This window comes from Galleria mellonella, unplaced genomic scaffold, assembly GCF_026898425.1.
Source record: "Galleria mellonella isolate WM207_F2 unplaced genomic scaffold, CSIRO_AGI_GalMel_v1 utg55, whole genome shotgun sequence".
In the NCBI taxonomy this organism is placed as follows: Eukaryota; Metazoa; Arthropoda; class Insecta; order Lepidoptera; family Pyralidae; genus Galleria; species Galleria mellonella.
The window spans coordinates 3,286,474-3,312,446 of record NW_026442115.1 but is presented as its reverse complement, the minus strand read 5'-3'; the positions used below and the strand labels follow the sequence as shown (position 1 = coordinate 3,312,446).

At 31.1% G+C, this 25,973-nt stretch overlaps 1 protein-coding gene across 1 annotated transcript in view; it reads left to right on the top strand.

Annotated features, from left to right (window-relative positions):
* Positions 1–25,973, top strand: part of LOC113521358 (BAI1-associated protein 3) — a 113,137-nt gene that overhangs the window by 50,817 nt on the left and 36,347 nt on the right. Inside the window, exons 7-11 of the mRNA XM_026906881.3 lie at positions 4,011–4,236; positions 6,307–6,485; positions 17,453–17,616; positions 21,598–21,839; positions 22,339–22,554. Of these exons, the coding sequence (XP_026762682.2) occupies positions 4,011–4,236; positions 6,307–6,485; positions 17,453–17,616; positions 21,598–21,839; positions 22,339–22,554 (1,027 nt within the window). The remainder of the gene's footprint in view (positions 1–4,010; positions 4,237–6,306; positions 6,486–17,452; positions 17,617–21,597; positions 21,840–22,338; positions 22,555–25,973) is intronic.

Sequence of the window (25,973 nt, the reverse complement as noted above, 5' to 3'; positions counted from 1 at the left end):
CGGCTGTAGGCACGCGCGCTTGTTAAATTGTATTGAGTTTATGCGCGGTACGCGATTGGCGATGCAGGGACCGGGTGAAGTAGGAAAGCGTATATAGCAAAGTCCTTGTAACTTGAGTATATTCCCTCTACATTCTACATCCAATTGATAGCTTGATCGACCGCTTGCTGAGAAATGCACTTACAAGAAATCGCAATAAGTCTGGATGCTTCTATTTCTAATAAAAGCTTTTTGATGCTATTGAGTATTATTGCAAATTGCAAGATTCTATTTTCAATTGAAATCAAAAATAAGGTTTTCAATTCGCTTGATTTTTTTTATGTTTGTTACCTCTAACTCTGTCAGTTCTAAAACGATTTGGTTTAATTTTATCTGAAAGGTTATACTTACAGAATGGTCCTATAGAAATTTTATTAAAATCCATTCAGTAGTAGTATTAGTTTTTAGAACAAATTAACTGGTTTTATACAGAATTGAGGAACTGAAGTTGGAGTTTTTGTGGGGTTCAATTTTTAATTATTTATACATTATTAAAAAAATTAAGTGTATTTATTGGAACCATAAAAAAAATATAAAAGTAGGGTAGTGTACGATAACAGCCACATTAGTTAAAAATAACTGTGTCTTTAAAATAATTATGTCTTAATCTTAATTAGTTCTAAATCGATCGATAATATGAAGATTAAGATGCTATCTCCGCACCTTCTTATTTCACTGTTATGTCCCATTTGTATAATATATAGGTACGAATTAACTGAATAACTTTTCTCAGGGGTCGAAGTAAGAAAATATTTTTTCTCTTTCACTCTTACTAAATCGATCGCGAGGCCGCGCAATTTGTATAAAATTTTTCAAAGTTATTTTCATATTAAAATTTTGACCCATGTTCCAGGAAAATTCAATTTCACGAATACTCTCTCTCGCGAAGATTTCGGATTGTGCCTTTTATTATACCCACTGTATCTATATCTATAGAAACACCATATTTTTATATCACAACCTACTGTGATATAGATGTAGTAAATAGATATAACCATACTCCAGACATGTCACAACAAAACGTATCATACATAAATATTATTATTTGTCAGTTTAATTCGCTTCTACGAAGAAACAGAACTAAATTAATTTCACGTTGCGGCCGCGAATAACTTGCCTCCTGTATTTATAGTAAAAAGATCACACAGCTGTCACACTACGTTTCTAGCTTTACAGGTTTTCAATAGAGACAATAATTGAAATAGTGATACTATAGTTGTTATAGAAAACGTTAGAATTATTATATTCTATTCTATAGAATGTATGTTATTACATTACACTAGTAGTAGATTGAGCACAATGTCAATAAACGCAACAAGGAAAAGTTAAAATCAATTTCCTATTCAGGAAAAGTTTGTTACGATAGCTTTATAAATGTTTACCAAGTTGAATGGCATTCAATTAAGTATGTTTTGCTCTGAGTTTTACAAACCATACACCGAGTGGCGTATTAAAACAACAGAGCTACCTGAAATTAGTTGTTGTTTTAGTTCCACTTGTATTTTATAACGCATTCTTTTTTTTCGAATAGTTATATTAGAGTCGCAAAGAGTGCTTAGGAAGGTGAAATTAACTCGTGAAGACAGGAATAGAAAATGGCTATACTATACTGTACTTACTTGAACTGTGAATGCAGTCTCTATCTACGACGTACGGAGTAACATCAAAGCTTGAGACATAAAAACAAACATGAAATATTTCCCTATGTAGTTAATTACCGATAGTCTTATCTACCTTGTCTATGGATGCTATGATAGGTTGATATATGTTTGTAACATAAATAATGGGAACTATCTACGTCTAACTTCCAAAATAAAACGTAAAAGATTACTATCACAAAAACGTAATGCCTATTTGCCAGTAACATTAACTGAATGAATAGCAGTGATAACATTGCCTCCAAATGGACGCTGTATTTATTATTAGATTGTTAAAAAAAAACGAAGAAATGTTTGCATCGTGGAGTTATAACTAGAGACGGTTCGTCTAAATATTTGCCGTACTCACAAAATGTATCTATATATCAGCATTTAGACATTACTGATAATATACTCGTACTTAATAACGTGGTATTTATCTAAGATCAATTTTGAGCTTATAATATTTCATATAAATACAGCTTATGTTAAAAAAGCTGGCAGTAAATTGTACTATGTAGTTAATATGGTATTGAATTCTTTTAAATATTTTTTTTTTATACTTCAAAAGCTTTTAAGACCTATCACACTAATTATTTTGGATCCAAGCAATATAAATATCTAGGCAATAGAAATATACAATATATATCACCACCATCAGATTATTCCGATCAACTATTGAATATAAGCCCTCCTCAATACCTTCCAATCAATTCTTGTTAGTTGTATACATTTACTTCATCAGTGCTGGCGGAGTAATTAGAGGCATTTATTTATTGTTGCCGTTGCTTTATGGTAAATGTAATACTTGATATTTCAGAAATACCTATTAATATTTAATATTAAAAAGTATAAAAAAGTGCCACCGATACATGTGATTTGTCTATAACATGATAGATAAATATATATATTTTTTATTTTATTTTTGTTATTCAATCACGTTTAAACCACAGATTGAAATAACTGAATAAATTTGAAATAAATTGGATGGACCATGTATATAGAATAATATTTATCGCAATTTAAGTGAGCACTGCTAATATATATTTATAAACAAGTAATTTCGTTTATTGCTTTTTGGCACGTTAACTACTAACCAGAGGGAGACTTTGCACAAAAGTCGATTGCTTACCCAAGCATCAGGAGGTACTCATCTCTGTCCCATTCGTGTTTCAACCGTGAAGCAGCTGTGTTTGCATGGCTGTGTTTCGGTTTGAAGGGTGGGATATGGCGTAAATTTACTGAGTACAGAAGAATAACACCTGAGTTCTCAGGAATGGCAACGCATAGGGGGTATCATGGGCGAAACAGTGAACTCTGTTATGTCCATGGTACTGCTCATGTCTATAGGCGACGGCTACCACTTTCCATCAGGTGGGCTGTCAGCTTGTTTGCCTTTCTAAGTTGTATAAAAAAAAGAAACTACTACACTAATAATAAGGAAATTTGATATAGAAATAGTTTAAATAACGATATATGTTACATTTGATCACGTTCTATCAATATTTTATAAGCATAATTAAACAAATTATATAATGGTAACCGTAACCAGTGGCCTCACTACTACAAACCCTCAACCCGTGAAAATTTCCGGGAAGGTTCTCAGTGTACATATATACATTATAAGAAATTCTAGCCTATCTATAAGGGCGTGTGGTCCCGGCATAGAATAGGCCTTCCTTTCCCAAGGGTGCTATAAAAGGTGACTAAAGAAGGGCGAGGGATAGGCAGCAGCGTCCCTCTTAAAACATCTCTAAAGCCTAATTGCGGTTGCCAATCCGCCTGCCCAGCGGCCATTACTGACAAAATCACTCAAGAGGAAGGCTTATGTTCAGCAGTGGATAGTTAAAAGCTGATATTATGATGATGATAAGAAACTCTGCTAAATGTTTCGACTGCGTAATCATAATTGGTCAGTCAATGTTTTATTTTTTATACAACTTAGCAAACAAACTGATGGCCCACCTGATAGAAAGTGATAACCGTCGCCTATAGGCGTCTATAGACATGAGCAGTACCATGGACATAACTGAGTATATTGTTTCGCCCATGATACCCCCCATGCGTTGCCATTCCTGAGGATTCAGGTGTTATTCCTCTGTACCCTGTAAATTGATGCCATATCCCACCCTTCAAACTGAAACACAGTCATGCAAACACAACTGCTTCACGGTAGAAACACGAATGGGACAGAGGTACCCAAGCAACCGACTTTTGTACAAAGTCTCCCTCTGTAAACACTAGATTAAGAATCTATGTCTCTAGCATTAAAATTTGCATGGGAATAACCGGATTTGTATATAGATTTGAAACATGTGTAATATCTGTATACAGGATTTAGTGATCCATACTGCATGCTGGGCATTCAACCAGCATCGCTGCCAGCTTCTCCGCGAGCATCTGAAGATGAAGGTCGGAAACATGGGTTCAGACTCAGTTTCAAACGTAGAGATGGACGTCAACAGCGCGACAGTCTCGGAAGACTACCAGCACGATACATCCGTGCAACCAGTGTCAGACCACATACACTCTCACCTAAATGGAATGAAACTTTCAAATTGTAAGTATAATAAAATTTTGTACTATACAATTATCATGATTATTAACTTTGCACACAATATTTCGATACTATAATGTGTCTTGCATGGCCACGGGTCGGAAGCTCACTGTAAATACATATATCGTTTAATAATGTGTAAAGTTGTAAATAACAATGAGAGTTTAACACAGATAAGAGTTTGAAAAAAATATATAGTTAGGATAAAAACAAACAACAGTTCCGACAAGAGGCGCTGTGCGGTTTAAATTACCCAAATACAAATATATCTATTTATATTAATATACGTACATTTTGAAAAAAGTATGTTGTATCTATAATATGTAATATTCTTTATATACTTAGTATAAATACTAAATAATCCTAGCTTTTCTGCTTAAAGAAACAATGGTGCATAAAAAAATAAATAGCTAAATTAACAACGTTTCTATGTTAACTATATATTAGTATTTTTTGTTTATTTCATTTTTGATTAATTCTATTGAAAAATACGCTCAGATTATTTGTCAGTTGTATTTAAAATATGAAAAATAAATCATATTATAGAATTTCATTAACACCTCAATAAAATTCATAACAAATTTATTTCTATTATAATAATTTTATTATATCTGCACACATAATATGAGAGTAAGTTTGTCAAAGTAGGTCGTCTGTTTGTCACATAACTCGCACATCCCACTACTAACGAACGGACTATTGTTAACTTTTACAACTTTGTAGGTATAATAATATTACTAACTTAACTGGCTACATAGATTATATCAAATTTTATATATGTATATATCTATCATAATCTTGCCATAATATGTTGGCTACTTAGTATAAGATATACCTATATCAGCTAAACTTTAGAAGGGTACCTATGCTTTTAATTAATAAAAAATAATTAAAATTTAGATCTTATAACATGAACCAACTTGTTTGCCACCTCAGTGGTATAAAAAAAAAACAACTGTAAAAACATAAGCTACAGTATGATAAGTTTTGTATGTAGACAGTTTCTTTAATTTATTACAATACTAATTATTAAATCAATAATTGTGACGGAATTATATAACAGTAGTTATATACAGTAATAGCCGTACTACGAAATTAATTCTATATATATTTCTTTTTATTTATGTATAGATATTTAATTACATCATGAAATTATGATAAACTTCCGCCTATGCTTACTCTTACAGAAACGGTGGAGAATATATAAGAATATCTATATATTGTAGTAACAGTATCTAAACATATATCCAGAAGAACTTATTATATATATATACCCCATCCGTATTTAACAGAGCATAATTTGCTTATTTGGTCCTATATTTTTAAAAACTACGAGTTACTTGATAAAGAATTTACTTATTATGTAGTTAATCAACAGTTGATTGTATAAGAAGTAGCTACGTAGATTCAATTTAATACAAACTAGGTACTATTATCTTTTTATGATATGAGTACTTATAATGGTAAACAAACTGACGGTCCACTTAAGGGGCAGTGGTAACTGTCGCCTATAGACATGAACAGTACATAGACATTACAGAATATACTGTGATACTCATGGTAATTCACATGCGTTAGCATTTCTGAGAATTACGGTGTTGTACCTTGTAATTTCAATGTCGTACCCCACTTTTTAAACTGAAACATAGCCATAAACAGAAATAACCATGCAGATGACTTTGAAATGAACTCCCTGTGGTCTTATTTTTATAAAGGTACCTAATTAGTATTGTTCTTTAATACAATGACTCGCGATTATTTTTTTATAAAAATTAATATTAATATCGTTAATGCAATATCAATATGATATGATATAAATTCCGTTATAATCAAAGTCACTATGTTTTACTTATATTTTTGACAAATTTTGATAATGGTTTGACCTCATTGATAAAATTTTCAGAACGTATGGTATTTGTTTGCATTTTAGCTTTCATACTATGAAAAATGTATAATGCACTCCTATGACAATGGTACTTCCTAATGACGAAAGTTTTAAGAAATTATGATAATATGATAATCATTACGTAAATTAATAATTTTGAGCGACATGTTTATGTAACTATTGAGCAGTGACATCGACGACATATCATCGGACGTTCTACACCTAGACATCTGGGATCACGATGACGAGAGCTCGGTACTGGACGCGGTGTCCAGACTCAACGAGGTTCGAGGAGTCCGCGGCTTGGGTCGCTTCTTCAAACAAGTATGCCAAAGCGCACGCCAAGGGAGCCAAGACGATTTTCTCGGTGAGTTATTGTTTTAGGTAGTTTCTAGGTTATTGTGAAATAAAAAATGTTAGTAGAACAATATATACCTAAATAGATAATCTTCATATTTAGCTCCAAAAGATGGCAGAAACTATCTTAGAAAATGTAAAAATTACTCTTTGAGATTGACTTTAGCCCACATGTAATTTTTTAACAAGTTATTTTATTTTTAAGCTAGAATATCACAACATTCGTAAAAATATTAGTTACACTTATAAACTGAATTATTTGTTAGAATGTATTGTTGTTGAGAACATTAATTCTTCTGATGCAAATGCTGCTAATATATTAATATTGACAAGGAGTTAAATAAAAAAAAAAAAAAATACGTCTGGTATTTTGAACATCGTTTTTAATACAATTATATATTTTTTATCAAAAATATAACTACCACTACTTAAGTATAATAAAAAAGTGTGACACTGGGGAATTTAAAATCCAAACTGCAACAATTGTATTATATTTGTTGTTTAAATACTTCCTGAATTAGATTAATCTTTAAGATAGATTCAAAAGTTACCTAAAAATGACAACATTAACTGCCTATTTAACGCTCTGTTTTGAAGATAATAAATAAATAAATTTAAATTATATTCCATAAGCTCTTCTTAATTACATATCACATAACAGTATAAAAAATATACGAGTATAGAATCTTTTCCATCAACAGGACATTTCGTAAAAAAATATTATAGTATAAAATTTTAGTTCGATATTAAGTTTCGAATAATTGTCACGAGATAGTCGGTTGGGTTGGTTTGGGTTTGTCTGTACTCATTTCATTTGTAAGCTACAGACCTGTGACACATAGACGGATGGATGGTCAGCTGAGTGAAAGGAGCCCCTTTTAACCTTTGTATACGAAATCTTAAAAACTACTATATGTTAGAATTTATATTACGTATTTCTTAATTTTATAGTATAGAACTTAATGTAAATGTAGAAGTGTGAATGAATGCAGGTATCTCTTATATCTTAATAATAAGAGTATCTATGTGTATTTTGATATAATATCACCCATAGAAACAATCAATATAATGCACACGAGAGCGAACAGACACTGGATGCTGCTGTGATTGCAGTCTTATTCTATGTCATGCGTACAGCAACGGAAACTTATTAATACATTTACCATTTATCTATTGAGTATTAAGTGAATACTATAGTTAGGAAAAGTGTTTTCGTTTGAAATCTCTTAAAAAATCTTTTATAGAGTTCTTTAAGGAGAATGTAAAAGTGGTTTCATCAGGATCACATTGTATATTTGAAATCTCTTGAGGTATAGTAACCATTATGATTCAGTGAGCTAAATAAAAATGTATGCATCACACAAGGATTTTTTTAAATAAAATTTCGTAACTATTCGTTTTGTCGTCAATTAATTTAAAAAAAAAAGTGATGATGTGCTTTTTAGCTATGAACACCATTTTCTTAACAACTTCAGAGCTGATTTGCATGATTCTGTTTTAATTAAAACAATTCTACTTTCAGGATATTTTGGGTTACTTTAAATTGATTTATGCAAAATATTAATTTTAATTTGAACAGACTATTTCGTTATTTTTAATTTAAATGCAAAGCTGCGGCATACTCAATAAAAATAAAATATGTATTAACTTTTCTATTTAATAAAATAAAAAAAGGTAACTCAACATAGAGAGCGGGTGATTTGGGTGTTAATGGCAGTCTGAGGCCTGACGTTGTGTTATCGCCTTCATTTATGTTCCTAGTAAATAAAACTCACGTCTACAGGAATATGACTCGCTCGTCGCTTTAATTTCATATCATGTGCAAAACGTGTAGGTTCACATTCCCTTTCATGAAGCTTGTCAGTTATGTACGGCAAACAAATATATTTTAATTAACATAGATTTGCGTTCATCACATTAAATGTCTGTTCCCGAAATATCTAATTGATAATTAAATTATTGTAGCTACGCGCAAGGTAAAACAATCAAAAACCATTCTAAAATTATATAAATGTGATATAATGGAAGCCTATAATAATATACTATAGAGTGATAACACAGGTAGCTGGAGAATTAAAGATATAAGTAGGTACCTATATTAAATTATATTATTTGAATACCTTGATTTTATAAAAATTGTTTATTGACAATAAACTAGAGATATGTCGAGATTGACTTCAGTATTAACTCGAATACCTGATAAGTATCTAGGTACTCGTGTACTCAATATACAGAACTCGTATACACGGTATTCGAATATAGGTTTCGTGTACTTACTCCAAAAACTTATAATAAACACAGTATTTAACTGTGTTTATTATAAGTTTTTCAGTTTCTGCTTCAGAAATTTATTAATATTTTTTCTTGATTATCAAAGACAAAATTATTAAATTTATAAAAATAAACTTCACAAATCAAAAGGAAAAAGTATTCAAGTCTGATAAAGTACTCGAATATCCAATCAAGTACTCAAGTAAGAACTTAAATACTTGATTATATATTCATCTGTTTCGTCTGAGTACTCAAACTTGAGTTTATATTAACTTCTTTTTTATTAGGTAATAAAAATAAAAAAAATAAACCTTTATTATAATATACCCATCTTGCACTATATTTTTAAATGCACTATACGTACGAGTAATACTGTTTTTAACAATTCTGTAAAAAAAATTTCAACTTATATTTCATGGAGGAACTCCAAATCTAAATATAGCTGAAGTCAATTAATCTCTATTGAACTTAATTTTGGGCTAAAAATTGACACGTAAAGTACATCGATTAGGTGACTGCGCAGTTTAGGTATATAAAAGGTTCGCAATTAACTCATTTTATCAATAAAAAAAAATATTATTTTTAGGACTTAGAAACTCTTAAGATACGTATTTTTTTTTAAACCACTGCCTACATCGGAAAGGAGTTTTTGCCGAAAAAAATCAGATAAAAAATTTAATTTACAAGTTTCATATTTAGCCCTACCACAAATGTCTAATATATTGACGTCATATTTTTTAATAAATAAAAAATTTTAATTACGCAAAACTATATCGGTCGTAGTTAATCGCTTAAGTAGACGAAAAAAAGGAATAACATCATGGATACAGTAATATCAGAATACATTATGCACTGTATATTATGTTAAACATGTCTATATACATGATCAACGTAACATACAGTAATAACAAATAATAAGTGATAATATGAATGATAAGTGTCTTCTATAGAAGACATTTACAATTTTTTAACAATGAACCATCAGCATTCCATGCTGTACTAATTAAAGAAAAATTAACCTTACATAACATATTTTAACATTTAGGCAGCTCACTAATTCAAGCTGGGTTAGTGAGCTGCCTGCTGAATCGCGCTGAATTTATTAAAATTAATATAGTGAATTTCAGATTGTTACATTTATATAATTTGAATACCTTGATTTTATAAAAATTGTTTATTGACAATCAACTAGAGATATGTCGAGTCAGATTGACTTCAGTATTAACTCGAATACCTGATAAGTACCTAGGTACTCGTGTACTCAATATACAGAACTCGTATACACGGTATTCGAATATAGGTTTCGAGTACTTACTCCAAAAACTTGTAATAAATACAGTTAGTGAGCTGCCTGCTGAATCGCGCTGAATTTATTTAAATTAATATAGTGGATTTCAGATTGTTACACCCTGCAATACATATTTAGATACATGAGTATATGTCTGATTACGTAGAACTAATAATTTCTTCAGGGTCGGCAAGACGCGTGCAATGCCGCTAGTATTGTAGATGTTCATAGGCTATGGTAACTGTTTACTATTAAGTGGGCCGTATGCCACGTTTGTCGCCTCAGTGGTATAAACAAATTATTACATGAATTTATTTTACATCTTATGTAGATCTTATGTATGTGATGTAAGATGTAAGAACTAACTAGCCTAGGTATTTTCTGAACACCAATAGAACGTTGAGGAGATTGGGATTTATAGGTTGGGCAGAAAAAGGTAGGATTATTAATGAGTGTACTCAAATCGAATTACTCTTTCCCGAATCTAATCTTAATCGCTGGGAATAATAAATATTACGATCGTAGTATTTAATGTATTTGCAGTTTAAGCATGACAATTATCAGAAATGATGCGTATTTATTTGATAATACCCATAATCACAGAGATATATACTTTGATTTTAGCAATAATATTTTTTAATTATAATTACTATAATTATCTTATATTAAAGTATCTATTGTAATACATAATCTACAGGGAGTATTATAATCAATTTGGTGTGACTTGATAGCACTACATAAATAAGTGACGTCATAATAAGCACCTACGCATTTAACCGAGATTGACACAAATTAATAAAAATATTAATACTTAGAAGTCTATAAATCCGTCATTATATTATAGGTACACGATTAGCCAGTATCGCTGTGATGAATTTCATTATATTCGTTTCAACAAATATGTAGCTACATAATGCAGTCCTAACTTTCTCTAAACAATATTTAAATCCAATATAATTTAATATCTAATAGAACCAGAAATTTAAAACTGGTAGATTCTAGAAAATTAAAAAATTTCACATTTACGTTGTTTGAAAGAAACGAGAAATAAAGGATATAACCGAGTTTTCTTCTAATATTAATATGAATTATAAACAATAATAGTAATATGTATCCATAAATGTTATATATTTTACTGAACGGGGTGTTATTTTACAGAAAACCATATCACTAGTTACTTGATTATAGACTTTTGTTTAATTCCGGTACCGTTACTATCCGTGCGACTGCTAATATTTGAGGATTGACTATTATTGTTACTTTTAGCGGCGATATATTAATTGTCTAATGATGCCTCATTTAAACTTAAATTTAAATAAAGATAAACACGTGTCGCAACATGTAGGTACGTGGACTAAATAATGATCAGAAATCAATGACTAATAGGGAACGTTGTAGAATCTTTATTAATAATAATAATAACGTTGTGTAACGTAGTAACGTTGACTGTCGTAACAGAATTAAACAAAAAATACTGTTATCAACTAACTAGTATAGATGTTATAACAAGTTTCGTATGCAATGAACCCTAAAAACAAGTGAAACAATATAAAAAATGTGCACATTATTTCTAACGTTTGTGTACAAGGAACGTAGTAAAGCGTTCCCTTGAGCATCATAAGGTTGGCACGCAATCTACGTTATACATACACCTGCGTCCTGCATTGTTTTTAAACGTACAAGCTTACAATGTCATTCATTCATCTACAGATAATAACTCTTTCGGATTTTTCTTCAAGTAATTTACCTATTCAACCTTACCAATCATTCAAGTTTAATAATATTTATGGATAGCTCTTAGGGAGTTGCTGATTTAATGATCTAGAGATATGGGTTCAATATTTGGCTTGGTTCAGTTATTGAATCAAAATTTTCATCAATTATCTCATGCATGTCATTATCATCATCATCATCATCACATCTATATACCTTTTTACCTGTCTATATATTTATATTTCTTCTTCTGAATATAGACCTCCCCCATAGACTTTTTTATACTACTATGTTGGCAAAAAAGTATATGGCCTTTTAGATAATAAATGTGGTTATCGTAGCCTATGGACGTCTGTAACCAGGGACGTCACGCGCGCGTTACCGATCCCTAAAAAATCTTAATACGTGCCTTTTGAAGAACTTCAAAAGTCTCTAGAGACTACACCATGGAGTTCTTCAAAAGGGACTTTTGAACTTGCACATTCCCTAGGGAAAGCCTCGACAAGATCATTCCATAACCTGAGTGTTCGCGGTCTTCCCCATCTTTCTTCCCCATCGGTTGTCAGTTCTTCGAATTATTTGAGCAGTTCTTTACCACTTCAACTTGCTTATCCTTGTCTTTATCTCATGCATGTATCGGAGAGTAATCATTTTTCTCTCCAAACACGTCCTACGTAGCGAAGCAATTACCTATCGTCTATACTTATAATAAATCTGTAGAGAGGTCAGTTCTGTACGTGAAATATATTTCCAAAATAACTATCAGGGAGCGAATAGTGATCGATACTGATGCCAAAAATGCAATCAATAAAATTTTTGTCAGTCTGTCTGTATGTTCATTATAGAAACAAAAATTACTCGACGGATTTTAACGAAACTTGATACAAATATTTTTCATAATCCTGGGCAGGTTATAGTATACTTTTCATCACGCTACGATCAATAGGAGCAGAGCAGTGAAGAGAAATGTTAAGAAAACATGAGAAGTTATTCCATTTTTAAGCTTCCGTCGCGTGTGTAGCCTTAATGGCCACTTTTTAAAATGTAAAAATGTTCACCCTTGCGACGCCGGGACGAGAACAACTATGTGATTGTATATGGCCAACTGTGTCTAGGGGAATTTATCACACTAGATCACAACAAGTGAGATGTACAAAAACAAATACCTTACAGCAACGTGGAATAAAGTGATTGGCATTATGCTGAAGCTGTTGGTCAGTTATGTACAAATTAAGGTAAAAGGTTTATTTTACGTTTCATTATTTAATTCCTCTGTGTTTAATCTACTTTCTTATTCTTTTATTTTTCCTTTATTTTAAAGTTATTCTGTATTTTAATAAGATCATATTATCTTCAACCAAGTGATACTGAAGTATATTGATTATTTTTACATGATTGGAACGTATGCACAATAATATAGCATCCAGGTTTTTTTGTTATTACAATCCCGTCAAATTTACGAGTATAAACGGAGGTTTTATAAAATATTATAGCAAGAACTAAGTTAAATATTAGGACTGTCATCCATTTTAATTACTATTGTTCGTTATTAATATGATTAACAGTAATCTGAATTCACCGCGCCATTATATTCCTTTTGTCTCGTTATCGTGTTAGAAATTGAATTTACAGAGATTAATCATAATTAATGGGCAGAAAGATACATTTGATAAAATTAGACTGAAACTACATGCTTATTGTTTAACAAACCATTCATCGTTGCATCATTGCATATTTTTATTTACGTATTAAATGACTGTAATTCTTCTCTGTAAAAAATTTTTCTGATATATAAAAAAAGCAATAGTGTTTTAGTTGTTGTTGCGTTCTTTCCCACCAAAATTACAAAAATTTGCTAAGACGTTTGAATATTTAAGTATTTGTTTATTTAATCGTACTTAAACGATACGCAAGCCTGGATTAACATCAAGATAATGTTTATCTTTATTTATACGAAATACAGGTGGTACTATTATAAAATTGGAAGTTTATAACGATGTTTGATATTTACATGTTGATAAACAATTTAATATAATCAAAAATAAAACCATTGAAAACGGCCATTAAGCGGTCATGGCAATAAAATCTATTATAATATAATATCACACTACTTACTTGTAGAACACAAGTATTGTAATTTGAATGATAAAAAAAAACCTCGTCCTTGGTTATTTATCGACGTTTTGAGTGAACTATTTGTGTTTGTATGGACTGTGTACTTCATGATAACAGATAATCCTATATCAATGCCATAATAAAAAGCAGTATTATTTTTATAAACCTGTACATGAGCTTGATATCGTATGTTATTCATTCTGTGTAAGTATGTACGCTTAAAAATTAATTTTGATTTCACCTCTAATCCAACTTATTTATCTGTATTAAATACTAATTATAATTTTACTTATTTGTACTAAATATTAGAAAGAAATATCATAACTTGAAAGCTTTTAGTAATTTTTCCTTGTCGGGGAATGTTCAAAATTCTTTCTTAGCGTATTTTTATACTCTACAAAAAATGATACTTATACCCAAAATAAAAGGTTTTTAGTTCCCAATGAATTTGAAAAATTAGTGATGTAGATACCCATCTATAATGTATTTTCTTTTTTATACCTACACTTAAAGTGATTTTCTTAAAAAAACAGTTTTAGACGAGAGAAGACAAAGCGAGAGAGTATTCATCTCGGTAACCTTCACATGGTCCTTTCGTCGAATTAATCCTTCTTAGTCCTAAAAGTCCCTTTTACGGCATTGACAATTTACAATATCGTCACCTTATATAAATAACTGTACAGTTTATATAGCATCTTTACGGTAATATGAGATCAGAAATTATTGACGGACAGTTATTACTTATCAAGGATACAGTGAATAGATTATAGATACAATTTAGTGAAATATGTTTACCTAAATTTCAAAATCGCACCATTGGCGATGGTAACAACAATGGTTATTATTATTATACTCGCTATGTATGAGCATAATAACAAAATTTTTGAGCGTCTTCAAAATGGCTAAGATTTATAATACGTCCTATTTTTATGTACGTATACATGATATTTTTTATATAATTTTCATAGTTAATTTTAATACTTCGTTATGCAAACAACTTATGCGTTGTTGAAGCACCAAAAGCACAGTATAATAAATGTATGTCATTATCATCTCCTACCTTTATGCCAATTATTATTTGGGGTCAGTGCAATCTATTTCTGTCTTCCATTCTCTATTCGCAGTCATTTCCACATTTATTTCCATTTCGGCCTGCTTTTTTTAGGTCTTTCTCTGTCCTTATAGCCATCAAAATTTATACTTAACACCTTTCTTAAAAGATGCTCTTCATCCCTGTGCATCACGTGACCGTACAAGAATAGACGATTACTCCTTAACGTTTCTATCACAGGTTCTACTTTCATACTTCTTCTGATATACTCATTCTTAATTTTGTCCATACTTATCATAAATGTAGTATTGAGAATCTATAAGTTTTTTTATTCTTTATTTATTATCAAGAAATATACTCATACTTAATATAGACTCCTTGGGGGGAGAAGGGATTGTTAGTAATGGGGATTAGTAGCCCCATTGCTAGCAATATACTCTGTCAGGTTGACCTCCTCGTGGTTACCCCTGGAAACCATCGTGATTGATTTATTGTTAGATTCGTCACGATGGGCTAACTGACCTGCTTTATCCTCACCTATCACCTCTCACTGGTGCCCCGCCAGTGTATACCGGTAGCACAGGCGGGGTTACCATTTCATTATCATCCATTGAAAAAAAAATATATATATATAGACTCTTATCACCGTATTCTACATATGAACACTAATTTCGAATTCTATAGTACATTTCTTTAGAAAATTAAGTTAATTAAATAAATAATAAATAAATAATAAACCCTAATAAAACGCAGGCTATTATTATCGGGAGCCCCAACTATATTTCAAGAATTTGCTGGGAAAATCTGCCTAATATAATGTTCGACGGGATATCTGTGGACTATAAAGATTTTGTAAAGGATCTCGGAATATATCTTGACAGAACGCTATCCTGGAGCACCCAAATAACAGAGATTAGTAGGAGGGTCTTTGCGATTGTGGGCTCACTCAGAAGATTACGTAATTTTTTACCTATGGCCACTAGAGTTGCGCTTGCTCACTCCCTTGTCCTTCCTGTCCTTGACTATGCTGATACCTGCTACATTGATCTCACCGAAGACCAACTTAATAAACTTGAGCGTCTCCAAAACCTGTGTATTAGATTTATATTTGGACTTCGTAAATACGACCACATCTCTAATTTTCGCACTCAGCTCAAGTGGCTCCCAATACGTCGACGCCGAGATTGGCATATATTATCTCTTCTTTATTCCATTCTATTCAATCCTCTTACACCTCACTATCTTAAAGAGCGATTTATATTTCTCGGTGAAGTTCAGAGTCACGCTTCGCGTACCTCAAATAGTCTCCGTTTAAAAACCCCAGCACATACCTCCGTGTACTACACCAAATCCTTTTCCGTTCAGGCAGTGCGCCTATGGAACTCGCTGCCACCGTCTATACAGAGTGCGCAATCCTTGGCTTCGTTTAAAGGACAAGTCAAATCACATTTTCTTTCACTGTAGTTACTCTTTTCCACTCCTTTGTAATTTTTGGACTAGATTTGTCATATTTCCTTGTGTGTGCTATGTATGTATTTATATGTGTATGTTTATGTATTTTGTATGTATGTTATATGTGTATATGTATGTATATATATATATGTATGTGTATGTGTATGTATGTATGTATATATATTGTTATAGTAAGTAGTTTAATAAATTATATGTATTTGATATTTTTGTGCATTACATGTTTTTGTATTTTGTGCACGAAAATTGTTGATTCACTCTTGCGCCACCTGCCCTTTTCTATCTGTTCTCCCTTAACTAAAGGTTGTCTGTAAGAGATTGCCCTAGCGATAAGACCGCCTTTTGTACCTTTATGTGTATATTTAAATCTGTATTTATGTTACTGTATTTCATTTGAATTATTCACTTGTCATTGTATATTTTTATTTATGGTGCAATAAACAGTTAAATAAATAAATAAATAAATAATACAACACTTCCCGTCTAGTAGATGTGTGTTATTTACATTGTGCTCAGATTATACAGCATGATACGCGTGCCCATAATAACCATTTAGGATCTACTTAATGTTGTGTATAATGAAACCAGTTTAATTTTGGGTCGAGTCAATTTACGAAACGAACTTTAAGTAACTTTAAACTTTGATTCCGGTCCAGCGTCCCAGATGTTCCTTGTCTAATTAAAAGAGCTATTTTAATGGAGTGATAGTCTGGTATCTACGTAATTAATTTTATCATCACTCTTCTTTAATTAGGTAACTACGTAGTACTAAGTAGTGATTTTTTAAAATAATTTTGTTGATTACTTTAAAAAATTACAAAACCAATATATTGCTTATTTACATTATCTAGCAACCTATCCTAGGTAGAAGCGAAAGTATTTGTTTGGTATAAGATATAAAAAAAATCTAAATCATTTGCATCATTTTATGGGAATGTTCAACGAATCCGTTTAGTTGTTAAGCGTCATTGAGCAACAAATGTTCAAACATCTACCTATGCCAAATATTCATCATTTCAAAAGTTCATCACTGTGATATTTTTTAAGATTATTTGATCTCTTCATTCAGGTTGCGTAAATATCCCGCTCCGTGAGATACCCTCAACCGGTGTAGAAGGATGGTATAAGTTGGAGGCCAGATCGCAGCGGTCCTCAGTACAGGGTCGCATCCGGCTACGTCTATGGCTTTCCGCCCGGGAAGCAGGTCGACACGACGACGACAACTGGCAACAGGTAACATTTAACAATTTTATGTTACAAGATAAACGTTACAAGATATTTCCCGTGGCGTTGCTCACACGAAACCTATTAGTCGTTAGTGAATACCTTCACACTTAAAGCCTTTCTAAAGATTTAGTAATTATCTCATTAACAAAGGCCTCTACGTCTTTGAAAACTTTATACAATGAACAGCTTAAATATATCTGATTTGACGGACGGCTTTTGATGAAATATTAATTTTTAAGTTAACTAATACCTATTTATAATAATTTTGAATTTGGCTATAACAGGCCTACTTCAAAACTCAACCGAGCATTAGCATATTTAGTCGTTTTTCAAGTAGGCCTTTGAGAATTTCGATCACATATTTTATTATTTTAAATACAAAAATTATATACAAAAATTCCGTATCTTAACGTTTGTTCACATTCATCTCCGAAACAGCCCAAATGATATTAATATAAATGATATATATCTGATATGATATATTGAGCTCTAATTTTAAAAAATAAAAAAGTTTTTATCGTTATAAAAATAATAAGCGGCAGGTGGCAATAGGGAGCAAAACAATATTTTGGCGTTGTCTTTGTATTTCAATTTAATTTTACTTATCACTTAAAATATTAAGATCATTTTATATGTACATTATGATAATATTTGATTGTCATAATTTTATATCTCTCATATGATATTTTGTTATCATATTTTGAACTCTGAAATATATCTGAGTTTATATCTGATAATATTGTTGTTGATGATAAATAAATTATACAATAAAATTTTTTATATCAATATAAACATGTATGGCCATCGTTATTGAATACGTTTATTATTCCTTACACTGAAAACAAAAATAGCTTATAGGCAAATCTTATTTACCTATGTTAGTTATTTTTGCACCTTTGACTGACAGTCAAGTTATTGAGTACGTGCAAGTGATGATTCAAGGATTTTATTCGACATCAAAGGATTTTTATGTAACCATATTTTTGGCGGTCGGAATTGTTTTATCTAAAAATAATTTTTCATATACATTTATATTTTTCATATTCAATTTTCTTGAATTATGTAGATTCCATATTTATTTTTCTCTTTCTAGCTGTGTATCTTGCTGTGTAAGGTTGTGGGGTCGGCTTTCTCATTTTTCTTCGCCATTTTGCTTTATTCTCATAAAAAATGCGTGTTCTCGTGTGGCATCATAGTTTAGATGTCTGAGCGCTAATTCCGATCAACTAAGCATGCTAGTAGTTTTAAGAGAGACGCTGTTACCATCCCTTAGTCGTCTCTTACGACACCCACGGGAAAGGAAAGTGTCAAAAATTTCAGGAACATATTTACCTACAATTCCTCTGATGTTGCGGACGATTATGTGAGCTGTATGCTTGTTTTCCTTCTGTATTATAAAAAATCTGAATTTCATTAAAGGTTTACGAAGATTTTTACAAAATTTTTTTACAAGTATAAATAAAATAACAATAATTATTTTGTAGCTCTTACCTACAGTAAGATTGGAACAAAGAAAAATATAAAGGAACCACAAGATCAGACAGACGTGTAATCGGAAACCAAAGTACTTTTCCGTCCGAATGGAATAGTAGGTTCGTGCTGGCTACGTGATTTTCCTCTTGCTCCATTACTCTAATTTTACACTTGAATCCCTACGATATTAATAACATAAAATGGTTTCTCAATAACGTATAACGTCTTTTCATAATGAGCTATTACGGCCATATACGCCGTATTATGTATGTGTAATAATATACGTTTTCATAATGTAGATTATGGCATATCATACCAATATTGCTAATCTGCTAAGCTGCTTGCACTGTACATAAAACATTTTATTGGCTTTTTGCGATGAACCATTAGTATAGACTGTAGGTGCCTACGTACGCCGCATTGTGTGACAGCGTTATCGGCGAGAGCGGCCGGCTCGCCTGTCGTACACGCTTCATTGAGCTTGTTGTTATTTTTGCCTATAATCCCTGAAATTATTTGCTTGTACAGCTATTATTAGATGACAAGATTGTATAAAAAATGGAAAATTGAAATCCTTTTCTATTATATTATATATTCTTTAAAAATAGAGCTAGCCAGGTTATAAATTGAATTTAAAAATAAAAAGATTTTCACCTATGTTTTATAATAATTATATTGATATTAAATAAAAATTATAATAATATTTGTTATTATTATTATTATTATGTTATATATAAAATATTAGATAATAATTATCATAATATGATATTATGATAATAATAAAATTATATTAGATATAAATTATAATTAATTTTATGTTAACTTTACATTCCTTCATTTAAATACCGTATTGAATGCAGCTCATTCGATTTAATTATGTATATAATGATAAAATTGTTGTCCAGTGTTACTTGTTATTTTATATGAAGTCCTCTTTTCGATCTCAATCGTGTCAAAAATCAAATATTTCAAAAGTTGCAAATTTATGTATGAAATAAAACAGATTATAGAAAGGCGCTGCCCTTATAGAGAATAGATATCAAAATCTGACTATCTCGATGAAAAATTCGGCGTCTCGATAACATATTCAGTGAGTGAAAGTCTCTTTTAGCCGCGCGTAATCAAGTGAGCGAGCGAGTGAAGCGAAATTGCGATTACACGATAAATCCAATTCATTCCTTGTAGGTACCTCTTTCACTCCACCGTGACTCAATGGGACTGGCTTTTTTCGCTCCACAAGTTTTCACATCCCAATTTGATTATACCAGGTTTATTTTTATTTTTGCCCTGAATATTCTCTTCCATTGATGTCATATAATAATACAGCACAATGTAAATTACCTGAATGAAATATATAATTTTGGGGTAACAATAATATTGTGTGACAAAGGTGTAAGAATACTTACAATGTCTCTTGATCCTTTTCGATTTTTCTTTCCTAAGATGTCGTTATAGGAGATAATTAAGGAAATAAATCACAAAGGAAACGTACATATAAAACAGAGTAAAAATAGAGCTCGAAACAGAACTCTGTATATGTAAGAGCCGCCTGGTCTGTATACTAATACCTAATAGAGAGACCTATTAATGGATCGTTATGATGTTAATAAAATTAATATTATAATTTTTTTTACTTCGTGATAAGTAAAACCTACATACAGTTATCAATAATTACAACGAGTTACAAATTTGTAACCCAGCATACATAGGATAAGGTAGGATACCAGGATTATTAACATAATCATATCAGATTTTAACTGTTAACTGCTTAACATAGGCCTTCCCCTTTTGGAAGTTTTGCTAGTAGTTGCTACACCTGAGATAGTAGACACCGCTGCCTATCCCCCGATCATTTAGTTAACCTTAGTCATAATAAAGGAAGGGATGACTCATTCTATGCCGGAACCACGCGGCATTATGATAATGATGAAGGTACCAAGATGATGCCTCTTAGTAGAAAAAACTAACCCACAACTACTTTTTTAATAAACGTAAATATGCTTAGCAGTTTTAGAGCATTCTTTCTGCTATATCTGTAAAATATTGTCAATTTGTCATATATGTAAATATTTGCATAAATACAATATAAGCACATAAATATCCGAAATATATCTACTTACAGAAAATATGTCACTTCGTATCTTTTTTAATTTCAAGACTTTATATTTTTATAAAATTACCTGCCCGCTTTGTCTTTGTTCGGGTGTACACTTATCTGTTCCGTACGATTTTTTAAACATTTTAGTTTCATAGAAATCTTGTCTTGATAGTCACAAAAAAAAAAAACAAAATAGTCAAATACAACCATTCTAAAGTTGTGCACTTACTTATATTATAAATTTTAGACTACGTCTATGATTTCTTTAAACTTTTCGCCAGTTTTGATAATAAACATTGGCTGGGTAGTAATGGCTACATAATTTGGTTGCATGCGCTCTGTTTTCAGTGCTGTTTTAGTAATTTTATGGTATGTGAGTCTTGTTTATTAAAATATTTCAAATATAATTGAAATAGGTGCGACAACATGAACGTCTCTTTGGAGTATTGTTGGCTCACGAAGTGGAAACAGCGTCAAGCGGTGGTACCGACGGAGCAGAGGGCGAGACCTGTAATGGATGGGAAGGAGAACTATGCGGTCCCGCGCAGACCTTGTTACACCAACATGCGATTCAAGGCGATATGAGTGCGTTACAGGCAGCAATAGCCAGATTTGCGGCTGCATGTAGGCTGAATAGCGATGCACCTCTTGATCCTAAGTGAGTGAAAAACGTTACTTTATGTATTATTTTAAGTCGATATTCCACCTGACCAAAGTAGATTATAAAAAATAAAATGCAGGTATTAAGTATATACTATATACCCAATATTTATACATACTCACTATTTGCAAAATGTTTATGATTTAATAGTATAATAAATAAAAAAATAAAGGAAAGTGACAAGCTTTGGCTATAGATATGAATAGTGCCGTGAACATGATGTATTAGGGCAACCACTCTTCTTGCTTTGTTCTTCTTGAGGACTTACATATTATGCATAAAGATAATCTCACACTTAAAACCGAAATACAGCGACACAACCTCGAAGTATGTTTGGAGTCAGAAACACTAAATACTGATGCCAATGATGAAAATATTAGTTTCTATCAGGTGGGCCGTTAGCTTGTCGGACGTGAACACGAAATATAATTGATATTCATTATACCTCACGGTTTGCTATTCTATTAAATATCTAATAAAAACGAATTGTCTTCAGGTATATGTATAAATTGCTAACGGAGTTAGAACGTGCTTGGTGTGCGAGCGAAGGTACTTCGATGGGCGGTAGCGATGCTGGCGCCACTGGCAACGTGTCGCGCGACGAAGAACGCTGGCTGGCCGACTGCTTCGGCGAGCTGGTGGAGAGAGCGCTACACCAGCTGCGCCTGCACAGGGATCTGTACCCGGTGTTACACCACCACAGTCTTAATAAGTAAGTTGTTTACAATTCATCATCAATGGTGGTCATCCTTTCAACCATTTATTGTACGCAGTTAAAAAACCATCTATAGGATCCTATAGACTGGCCCGTTAATCTATATAATGTAAGGTCATAGTACGTTTGCTTGTTTTCTTAGTTTTATTTGTCGTTTTCGTATGACAGAATTTTGTCAAACTATGACGAAATTCTGTGGTAATTTTAAAAATTCGCACTTATTTAATCGAAGATCATTATTATTTTTATTATGATTAGATTAAAACGATGATTATTATGAATAATCTTTAAAGAAAACATGATTAACAGATAAAATGGACATATAATTATTATGTTTATATCTTTTGTGATTGAAAACAATTAGGTGGACTGTGAATCTTTATGTTTATGCGTACTTATTCAAAACCGTACCTACTCTTGCCAATTTAAGTCGAATTCATACCATAATCTCCATCTCGGTTCGTTGTTGGTCTGATCTTGGTCTACTCAATTATTATTAGGTAAAAAAAACAATGTATGTATTCATACTACAGTGCAGTTCAGTTCCGTGTCAATCACGAACAATCTCAAAGTGTTTTTATTTACCAGATCAAGATCGGACCGAAAACAAACCAAAACTGGCATTATAGTGCGAAACTGACCCTAGATATCCTATCTTTAGATATATATTTCTAAATTGTCATAACAACACGTACAGCGTTGCTCTGGGGATTTGTTGTGTAATCTATAGATGACAAGTAAACTAATCAAACGAACCACACTAGGCGTTGATAAATATTGATAAAATGTGTCGCTATGCCAATTTGTTATTTTTATTATGATTAAATTTAAAAAATATTATTTGTGAATAATAATCTTTAAGTACAGATATTAGCATATTGTTGTTGGTGATTACATCGAAAAGCGGATGTTTACAAATCGGTATTAATCAGTCCTTAATTCTGAATAAATTGGATTATATTAGGTTAATGTGAATCACCGTTGGGTATTAAAAAAGATATATACTCATTATTGGAAATAGGAGCGGAACGTAAAGGAAAAAAAAAGGAAAAATACATGAAATATTGAAGAAATCAAATGTTATTCTATTCTTTTATTTTCGAAATAAGAATAGTTACATTCACAAAAGATTATCTAAACTCAGAATCAAACCAATCAGAAAATATTTCTATTATTACCTATTATACTAATCAGAAAGTTAATGTTAAAGATACTTTTTCTGAAATAAGTATATCGTATATCTATATCTATATATATATATATATATATATATATATATATATATATATATAGATATAGATATAGATATAGATATAGATATAGATATAGATATAGATATAGATATAGATATAGATATAGATATATAGTAGATAATATGCTGGGATAAAGTATAAAAGAGAAGATTTTTTAATAACGGTTTAGATGGAAGTTTCTTGATGGTATTTGATACGAAACCAGTACGGTGAGAGAGGATAGTAAGTTGGAGATTATCACAAGAAATGTAGGTTACGATCGTGAGTTTAAAAAAGGTAATAAAATTTACTGCTTAAGTAACTAGGAAACTGCAAATTTCGATGAAGAGTAAGTGCAGAGAGTCCTAAGGTTTCTGCGTTATAATTGGGAAGCCATTTGAGCTGATATCGATAGAGGAATATATGATTAACTTACGAAGGTTAAAGATAAAGCTTATGGCTTGGTTAATGAGATGGTCCAACTTATTGTGAAACTCTGGATAACATACATTATTATAATCAATAGTAAGGAAAATTAGGGCATGAACAAGACTTATTTTTGTAGCAGTATGCAGATAGTTTTTAAAGCGGTATAAAGTGCGTAGAGTAACAACGACTGAGCGACTATCTCCGCAGCTTGTTGCCAACTGAATGTTAAGTTTATGCAAAAGCCAAGATCTTTAACGCTAGTTTTCAATTGTATAACTAAATTATTAAATCTGATTGGCGTCATTATGTTAACGTTAACTTTATTAATATTGAAAGGTATTTTATAAGTTTCCTTGAAATTCAAAATAAAATTAAATAAAAAAGGTATCCTATTTTTTATGCATCTTGTATGCATCGTGTTTCTTTGAATCGTTATATTTTCTTTAAATGTAAAACACAATGTTTATTTGAGAGAATGTTTCCTTAACATAGATTTTCACAATATAAAGGGAAAGTGTTTATTTTTCCATTTTCACTTGATTTGATTCTCGGTTCAAGTTTAAGCAATTTAAAAAATTTGTGAACGTATCTAGTTATTACTTATTATTTGTTAAAATAAAAGAATGCTATGTTTGTTGAATAAATGTTTCGCTCGTTTCTTTCACCTGTATATACTTAGTAATCAAATAATCTATTTATATAGCTATATTGTTTGCATACCTTACTAATATGGGTAATAAAATTATCTAAAATAAAATCGCTTCGGATTGTTTAATGTCCAAAAAATATTTTAAAGATTGTAACGGTATTACCTACCGTTATATATACATAAAAAATACTGCTCAACAGATAGTTATTATTATTGATCCTACAATTCGCAGTTTCTTATTTTGGGCCATAATAGTGGTTAAAAACTGAACCGCGTAACTAAGTTTGTTTTTGGATGATTTTTTTTTTAATATTTCTTTAAAACGGTGTTAGAGACAGGTTTTGTTTTTTCTGTTATATTTACATATATTTTACAAATTTATAATAATTAATTTCAGATTCCAACTTCGGAGATAAGATGGTATTTTTCTTAAACCATTAATTATAAGAAAAAAATCACGCAGCATAAAAATAAAAACTATTTTTAAAATGTACAAATAAAGTTCGTTTCATATTATATTTCACTTGGACTTTTGGGTCAATTTGGAACTCCTTTTGGACCTCCTAGTGAACAAAATAACAATGCTATTTATACTCGTACTGCAACATGTGTAGGCCAACAATATGTAAAAATATTCCAAATTTCAAATTGATGGCGTTAGTAGTTACTGAGATACAGCGCTATGATAGATGAAAGGATGAACGGAAGGACAAAGTTGCACCATAGGGGTTTCTTTGTATCTTTTTGGTACAGAACCCCTAAAACAGACAAACTGATATATTTACATCGCAAAAATTAAATAAATAACTTTTTATTACAATGTAATATAAATACACTTCCTACAAATCAGTGTAATGAAATTTTGTTATAGATGTAAACAATGTTATTTTAGTACATTGTAAAATATAAAATAACATAATTAAATCTTATTAGCAGAAGAAACTTCGTAAGGTATTTGCATTAGCTATATAAAATATTAGTTAACTTTTCCTCACAGCTTTATCTACGTAAATTTTAACAAAAATATACATACTAGGACATAACATTTGTATAAATTTCAATAAAATATTTTTACTCCTAAACATCATTCGATTTATAAAATGATA